Source organism: Brienomyrus brachyistius, chromosome 20, assembly GCF_023856365.1.
Source record: "Brienomyrus brachyistius isolate T26 chromosome 20, BBRACH_0.4, whole genome shotgun sequence".
NCBI classification, from domain to species: domain Eukaryota; kingdom Metazoa; phylum Chordata; class Actinopteri; order Osteoglossiformes; family Mormyridae; genus Brienomyrus; species Brienomyrus brachyistius.
Genome location: NC_064552.1, coordinates 1,172,841 through 1,182,066, shown reverse-complemented (window position 1 = coordinate 1,182,066; position 9,226 = coordinate 1,172,841). Strand labels below are relative to the sequence as shown.

The 9,226-nt window shown below is 48.7% G+C and overlaps 1 protein-coding gene across 1 annotated transcript in view; it reads left to right on the top strand.

Moving 5' to 3' along the window:
• The first annotated feature begins 518 nt into the window (after positions 1-518).
• gfra1b (gdnf family receptor alpha 1b) overlaps positions 519-9,226 on the top strand; it is a 43,776-nt gene continuing 35,068 nt past the window's right edge. The window contains exons 1-3 of the mRNA XM_048986744.1: positions 519-1,068; positions 1,621-1,923; positions 4,844-4,927. Of these exons, the coding sequence (XP_048842701.1) occupies positions 1,029-1,068; positions 1,621-1,923; positions 4,844-4,927 (427 nt within the window). The 5' untranslated portion in view covers positions 519-1,028. The remainder of the gene's footprint in view (positions 1,069-1,620; positions 1,924-4,843; positions 4,928-9,226) is intronic.

The following is a 9,226-nucleotide window of genomic DNA, read 5'->3' as shown; positions in this document are numbered from 1 at the left end:
AGGCTTGTCTTTTGCGCACCAGTGTATTTTATGTTTGTCCGTTTCAATTGCGCGGAATTTGAAACGCAGTTTGTAGGAAAATATAACGTTCACTAAACTAAAATGCTACTTTTGGTGAGGAAAATCTACATAGAAAACAAGGGGACATTTTTCTGGATACGCTACTCGGTTTTTATCCGACGGCCAGTGCGTGTGTAATCTGCCAGTTGTCAATGAAGGAAATATTCGGTTTATTTGTAGGAATCATTAGTGTTTGACTTGTCTGAGAGTGGAAAGGATTTGTTTTGTACATGGTTGGGGAAACGTACAGAATCACGCAGTACAGAAGAGAGCAGTTTTCAAAACAAGTGTTAATTACTGGATTTTTGGTTTATCAGATTTTCTGTATAAATGGGAAAGTTACTTCAATTGTATTTCAATAAACCTAAGCGAGTTCATTTTTCGAGGTTTCACTCGGGCTATAAAACTGCGTTATACAGAGTTTAAAAGATGCCGTGTGTTGCCTCGTCCTACCTAAGAATCGGGCGTCCGATGTGCGCAGCTCTCCACGTTTAACGCCGCAGCCAGCGGCCAAAGCAGCGCAGCAGCCCGCCTGAAGCCGCCTGTTTAATGCGCAGAGACGGCACTGCCTGTTATGTACTATCCGCAAATGTAATGATCGCGTGAGGGAGGCTCGGTGCGCGCTGGCCGGCGCCTTGGTGGGGGCTCTGCGCGAGGGAGCGCACGCATCAGTCTCACACGCCTCTTCCTCTGCTTACTGCCTTCTCCTCCTCATCCCGCATGTTCTCCTAGTGCGCATCGGACTGCTGTTTTGTGTGGCTGGTGTCAAACTGGACAACATTTAGGAGAGGAAGAAATCCTTTAGGAACCTGCTGGATGTATATGCAGTGCCGTCTGCCTTTTCGCGCTGCCTCCATGGATCTGACTCCGAATCGAGTGGATTTATCAGGGGAATCGAAATTTTAACTTGCGTAAAATCTTTTAAAAACTAGCCTGCGACGTCTTAATAACCTACGGACAATAACGCGATGATCTTCCTAACTTTATCCATCTTGTTGCCTGTGTTGGGTAAGTAGAAAAATTCATGAAGGCAGACCAAGTTAATATTTGAATCGATGTGGAGAGAGAATATATGTAGAAATAAAGGCTAAAATTGGCTAGTAAAACGATATTTATAATAATGATTGGCGCAGATGTAAGACGTTAAAAGGGCACGTGAAAACAATAAGAGAATTGTTATTTACAGTCTTCAAATTCGGGATTTTCATTAAACCGATTGGGTTTGAGAAATATTTCAAAGTATATATGACAGACTAATGTGTGATGGACGCAGTTAGGCGCTCTCTTTACTTAACAAAACAGCTCATTTCATGCGTAAGAAATATCCTACAGATTCTACAAATCCAGTTTTTAACATTTTAACTTGTCCTTTAAATCTCTGTGAAATGCGTAGTTTTCAAAACGGATTTTTTTTTTCAGTTCATGCTTTCCTTTTATGTGTTGAAATGACTAATAATCCAGAAACTTAATTTAAACATAAAACAAAAAGTAACAAATGCGAATGTTTTATTATTATGGAATGTCGCACTTAATCGTGAAAATCCCATTTTTTGTCCTCAGAAGTACTGCTGTCTGCAGAGGAAAGCGTCTTCTCCCGGTCGAACCGGCTGGACTGTGTCAGAGCCAGCGATCTGTGCCTGAGGGAGCCGGCGTGCAGCTCCAAGTACCGGACAATGAGGCAGTGCGTCGCTGGGAAGGAGGGCAACTTCAGCGTGGTAGCGGGACTGGAGGCGCAGGACGAATGTCGCAGCGCCATGGAGGCCCTGAAGCAAAGCCCCCTGTACAACTGCAGGTGCAAAAGGGGCATGAAGAAGGAGAAGAACTGCTTGCGCATTTATTGGGGCTTCTATCAGAGTTTACAGGGTAGGAGCTTGGACTATTTCCCAGCTGCTGTGCCTGATACTTGTATCACAAGCGGCATAAGTCATTTTAATATTCGCCTTTGCGACGGGGAATGTTAACGTGCCGTTTAAAGAGTGACAGGGACAGCGCTTTGCCGCGGACTTACTGCTGATGACCCTTTCGGCTGTAAGCGCGTTGAGCGCAGGTCGCCCGCTCGTGCGGCGACACCGTTATCCTCCGCTTATTCGCCTATTATACCTCCAGAGATTACATTACGATTCACGGCCGGGAGACTTATAAGACCCGTAAAAACCTTCTTCTATATAATTAATGTCCGTCATTTAGGGCTGTCACCTGCTAACGGACAGGAAGTTCACCCCGAATCACAGATACACGGACAACACCGTTACAGAAATGCGAATTGCATGTGAGAAGTAGCTTTAACACCCTCACACAAGCCCTTTAACGCATTAATACGCATTCAGCTGCCGTTTTGTTTGTTGCAATTTTTATTGTAAAGGTTGTTAAGATTAATATAACATCAGTATTTCAAAATTGTATGATTTAGGCCTCTCTTTATAGAGACCTACATCTTAAAGAATTAGTCCGAATAAGTAATCTAAAATAGCACCAAGTAATTGTGTATTAAATAAATACATTTATTTTTAAAGAATAGAGCCGATTTACACTTATATTGATCAATAAAAATGGTAAAATACAAGTAGACTAAAAACGGGAAGAAATCGTTGCGGTTTGTTTCCTGGACGTAAAATATATGCTGTAAATAATCGTACAAGGGCCTTAAAAACGAAGGATTTCAATTAGAAATAATCTGGTTTTTATTTGTTTTCATAGCTAGTGGCAATGATTTATGCAGCTCGGTTTTATAGTCTGTGTCAACAGGGTAACTGGTGAGACGTTTATGTACAACTGAGGCGCTTAGATACACAGACGGGGACGCAACCCGGTAAGAAAACGCACGCGCATTTTAAATGGCAGCGTACAAGACGTTTCGTTAAAGATAAATAAATATGGGAAAGAATTCAAATACGGCGGTTTTAGTTTGTTTTTGAACATGTTTGATAGGTGTAAAATTGTGGGAAATTTCGTTAGTCTAAAATATGGAGAAATGCATTTTCTAAAGTATATTTTAAATATATTCTTCATGTAGTGTGATTTTTGCAAAAAATATTTCCAAGGATCAGCCACACACACAGCATACGCTGCATACACACTCCAACCATTCACACAGCATGCACTGCACACACACTCTAACTGCACACACAGCATACGCTGCACACACATTCTAATCGCACACACAGCATACACTGCACATGCACTTCAACCGCACAGACAGCATACACTGCACACACAGCATACACTGCACACACACTCTAACCGCACACATGGCATACGCTGCACACGCACTCTAACTGCACCCACTGCATACCCTGCACACACACTCCAACGGTACACACGGCATACCCTGCACACACACTCCAACCGCACACACGGCATACACTGCACACGCACTCCAACCATACACATGGCATACACTGCACACGCACTCCAACCATACACGTCATACACTGCACACGCACTTCAACCGTACACACAGCATACACTGCACATGCACTCCAACCACACACACAGCATACACTGCACACACAGCATACACTGCACACAATTTATGTATTCTATGTAAGCATTATTATTACAACTGTACATATAGCTCACTCTAAAACCACACGCACAACACAGTCTTCCAGAGGTGCCACTAGAAGTTTTGAGCCCAATGAAAGCGTATCATATTAGGCATACACACACATCACACTCTCCACACACACACCCCACACATAGCATACTCTCCACACACCCCCACACACAGCACACTCTCCTCCATACAAAGCACACTCTGCACACATCACACACACAGCACACTCTCCACACGCACTCACACACACAGAACACTTTCTACACCTCCCCACACACCACACACACAAAGCACACTCTCCACACACCACACTGTCCATACACACACGCATACAGTCCACTCTTCATACATACACCCCCCACACAAGCACATACAGCGCACTCTCCACGCACACACACATACATCACACTCTCCATGCACACACACACATACAGCACACTCTCCATACACACACACATACAGCACACTCTCCATACACACACACAGCACAGCACACTCTCCATACACACACACATACAGTACACTCTCCACACAGCACACTCTCCATACACACACACAGTACACTCTCCATACACACATACATACAGTACACTCTCCATACACATACAGTACACTCTCCATACACACACACACACAGTACACTCTCCATACACACACACATACAGTACATTCTCCACACAGCACACTCTCCATACACACACACATACAGTACACTCACCATACACATACAGTACACTCTCCATACACATACAGTACACTCACCATACACATACAGTACACTCTCCATACACAAACACACATAGTATATTTTCCATATACACACACAGCACACATACAGTACATTCTCCATATACACACACACAGCACACTCTCCATGCACACACACACACACACAGTACACTCTCCATACACACACACACAGCACACTCTCCATACACACACATACAGTACATTCTCATATACACACACACAGCACACTCTCCATGCACACGCACACACACACACACACACACACACACACACACACAGCACACTCTCCATACACACACATACAGTACATTCTCATATACACACACACAGCACACTCTCCATGCACACGCACACACACACAGCACACTCTCCATGCACACGCACACACACACAGCACACTCTCCATGCGCACCTCCCTGACACGCACACACCGCAGCACTGTTGTGTCCCTGCTGACTCCAGTATCTCCCTGCTCAGGAAACGACTTCTTGGAGGACTCCCCATATGAGCCCATGAACAGCCGCCTCTCTGATATCTTTCGCCTGGCTCCCATCATCTCAGGTAGGAGGTGCTTGTGTGTGGTGCCGTGTCACAGGGACACTTGGGCATTGAGGGGCTAAGTGTATGTCGACTCTGCTTAACCCGGGGTGACCCCAGAAGTGGGCTCGTTGTGTCTCACTCTACAGTTTCTTTACAAAGTCGTAGTAAATAGAGTGTCCCAGTAGGTGGCACTGTCATTTCCATTAAAACACCACTGGTCTCTGCTCATCACTGTTTGGTGGGGTGTTTCGCATAGCTTGATGTAGGGATTGGAAAGCCCTAAAGGTGTGGTGCCCTATGCCAAGATCTGGGTCTATCTGGAACCATCAGCATCACCTGTCAGCCTGAAATGTATGAGCGTGTTTCAACACACTATGCAAAAAGGGATCGCCATCAAAGGGCAATAAAGTAGCATAAAGATGGTGTGAGGAAGGTACATGGGGCAGAATGTTGTACAGACTTGGCAAGAAAATGAGACCGGAATAATGGAGTCTTGTTGCTTAGCATAGCTCAGGTCTGTTTGTATAATGGTCTCCTAACCTAGTGTAGCTCAGGTCTGTTTGTATAATGGTTTCATAGCTTATAGTAGCTCAGGTCTGTTTGTATAATGGTCTCCTAACCTAGTGTAGCTCAGGTCTGTTTGTATAATGGTCTCCTAACCTAGTGTAGCTCAGGTCTGTTTGTATAATGGTTTCATAGCTTATAGTAGCTCAGGTCTGTTTGTATAATGGTCTCCTAACCTAGTGTAGCTCAGGTCTGTTTGTATAATGGTCTCCTAGCTTAGCATAGCTCAGGTCTGTTTGTATAATGGTCTCCTAACCTAGTGTAGCTCAGGTCTGTTTGTATAATGGTCTCATAGCTTATAGTAGCTCAGGTCTGTTTGTATAATGGTCTCCTAACCTAGTGTAGCTCAGGTCTGTTTGTATAATGGTCTCCTAGCTTAGCATAGCTCAGGTCTGTTTGTATAATGGTCTCCTAACCTAGTGTAGCTCAGGTCTGTTTGTATAATGGTCTCCTAGCTTAGCATAGCTCAGGTCTGTTTGTATAATGGTCTTCAAACCTAGTGTAGCTCAGGTCTCTTTGTATAATGGTCTCTTAGCTTAGCGTAGCTCAGGTCTGTTTGTATAATGGTCTCCTAGCTTAGCATAGCTCAAGTTTTTTGTATAATGGAGTCTCATAGCATAGCTCAGGTCTTTTTGCATAATTGAGAATCGTAGCACAGCTCAGGTCTTTTTGCATAATTGAGTCTCGTAGCATAGCTCAGGTCTGTTTGTATAATGGAGTATTATAGTGTAGCTCAGTTTTTCTTCGTGCCGTCTACTGTGCAGGATGTTCAGAAGTAGTAATGAACACCAAACAGTGACTACTTGTGTGAAAGCAGTTTATCTCCGTCAGCATGTTTGTGTTTATTTGCGCCCAGTCATGCCTGCTTGTGCGTACTTCTGCTTGTAGGTCTGTAGACATGTGCCTGTGGTTGTGTCTGGATTTTAAACATGGGGGCCTACACAGGGCAACGGGAGGCCACACAGGGTCAATTTCTAAGTCTTGGGCTAGTACCAATATCAGGTTTGTTTCATGTTTTTTCTGAGCTGGAAAGATTAAGTACACCTCAAGATATCCTAACAAGAGAAAAATATTGCTGTCCTCCCAGATTCCTTTGAAGAATGAGATTAACAATCATCCCAAACTGCTCTGTTGTTCTTTAATAGGCGATTGATATTTCTGTGCTGCAGTGTGCAATTAGAGCGCGGCGCACAGTGGGGAATCGGCCCGGGGGGGGCGCCAGTGCCAGCGCCAGTCAAGCACGTCGCAGAAGCTTTTCAGCACGAGCAGAGCGGCCCTATTAGCGCAGACATGGCGATCGATGTGGGCCGGGGCTGTGCTGCGCTTCCATGCTGCGAGGCAAGACGTGACAGGGCTCACAGCACCCAGCGGGGCTCGGCTTCGCACCAGCCCGGCACCGCTACTGCCACTCAGCAGTCACACATCCCTGCTAGGAGGATTGGGGGGTGGGGGGCATCCACACCGAGGGACAGCTCACTGGGACAGGGGATCTGGTAAGGAGAGCGGGTACCTGGAGGGACAGCCGTGTGGGGGGGTCCGGTGAGGAGAGCGGGCACCTGGAGGGACAGCCGTGTGGGGGGTCCGGTGAGGAGAGCGGGCACCTGGAGGGACAGCCGTGTGGAGCGTCCGGTGAGGAGAGCGGGCACCTGGAGGGACAGCCGTGTGGGGGGTCCGGTGAGGAGAGCGGGCACCTGGAGGGACAGCCGTGTGGGGGGTCCGGTGAGGAGAGCGGGCACCTGGAGGGACAGCCATGTGGGGGGTCCGGTGAGGAGAGCGGGCACCTGGAGGGACAGCCGTGTGGGGGGTCCGGTGAGGAGAAGGGGTACCTGGAGGGACAGCCGTGTGGGGGGTCCGGTGAAGAGAGCGGGCACCTGGAGGGACAGCCGTGTGGGGGGTCCGGTGAGGAGAGCGGGCACCTGGAGGGACAGCCGTGTGGGGGGTCCGGTGAGGAGAGCGGGCACCTGGAGGGACAGCCGTGTGGGGGGTCCGGTGAGGAGAGCGGGCACCTGGAGGGACAGCCGTGTGGGGCGTCCGGTGAGGAGAGCGGGCACCTGGAGGGACAGCCGTGTGGAGCGTCCGGTCAGGAGAGCGGGCACCTGGAGGGACAGCCATGTGGGGGGTCCGGTGAGGAGAGCGGGCACCTGGAGGGACAGCCATGTGGGGGGTCCGGTGAGGAGAGCGGGCACCTGGAGGGACAGCCGTGTGGGGGGTCCGGTGAGGAGAAGGGGTACCTGGAGGGACAGCCGTGTGGGGGGTCCGGTGAAGAGAGCGGGCACCTGGAGGGACAGCCGTGTGGGGGGTCCGGTGAGGAGAGCGGGCACCTGGAGGGACAGCCGTGTGGGGGGTCCGGTGAGGAGAGCGGGCACCTGGAGGGACAGCCGTGTGGGGGGTCCGGTGAGGAGAGCGGGCACCTGGAGGGACAGCCGTGTGGGGGGTCCGGTGAGGAGAGCGGGCACCTGGAGGGACAGCCGTGTGGAGGGTCCGGTGAGGAGAGCGGGCACCTGGAGGGACAGCCGTGTGGGGGGTCCGGTGAGGAGAGCGGGCACCTGGAGGGACAGCCGTGTGGGGGGTCCGGTGAGGAGAAGGGGTACCTGGAGGGACAGCCGTGTGGGGGGTCCGGTGAGGAGAGCGGGCACCTGGAGGGACAGCCGTGTGGGGGGTCCGGTGAGGAGAAGGGGTACCTGGAGGGACAGCCGTGTGGGGGGTCCGGTGAGGAGAAGGGGTACCTGGAGGGACAGCCGTGTGGGGGGTCCGGTGAGGAGAAGGGGCACCTGGAGGGACAGCCGTGTGGGGGGTCCGGTGAGGAGAAGGGGTACCTGGAGGGACAGCCGTGTGGGGGGTCCGGTGAGGAGAAGGGGTACCTTGAGGGACAGCCGTGTGGGATTCTGCTCAGGGCTTTACGATGTCGCCATGCTTAAACTTCTATTTGTCTTTTGTTTGAAGGCATGATGTCAGCATGGGTTTTTCCTCTTACACTCATTTTTCATCTAATGACAATGAATCACTCTGTCTTACACAGAGTCTGTCACAACAAGAAGCGAAACTAAGATTCAGTCACACAGAGAAGCACAGCCAATCAGAGCCAGTTACCTCAAGAGATACAGCCAATAATCATTCTCCCTTACAAATGTATACACACACACACACACACACACACACACATCTTTATGGGGACCGTCCATTCATTCCTAGGGGCATAACCCTAATCCCAACAAGGACAACCCTATCAATCACACCAAGATACACAGCCAGTCACTCTGCCTTACACACACACAGCCAGAATTATGCAGTGTCAGACTGTCAATAACTCTATACATAATTATAATTGATCTCCAACACACACAAACACACAGTCTTTGAACACAGTCCTTTAACCCTCTGGAGTCGACGGCATCGTCAGTGATGCCGCGTATCTTTCTTGTGTAATTCAGTTCATAACTCGTTGAAATCATATCGTAGAAAAATGAAAAAATACTGACAAAATCCGTAATCTGTCTTGTTTTCAAATCGTCCATTGTTGGAAGTATTAAAGTTTTTAAAATTAGGTTAAATCGGCTAAAAAATAAACCACGTGACCTTTCTTTGTTTTACCTGCATGGGGGGTGTGTAGTGCTGCCTCACCTGAGGATCGCTATTCGCATTATAAATAGCCGCATTTCCGCATACCCAAATCGCATTCACATGGTAATTTGATGAACAACGCAATGGAGAAATGCGATCCAGATACACCCCCATATGCACCATAAAAGGGGGGGG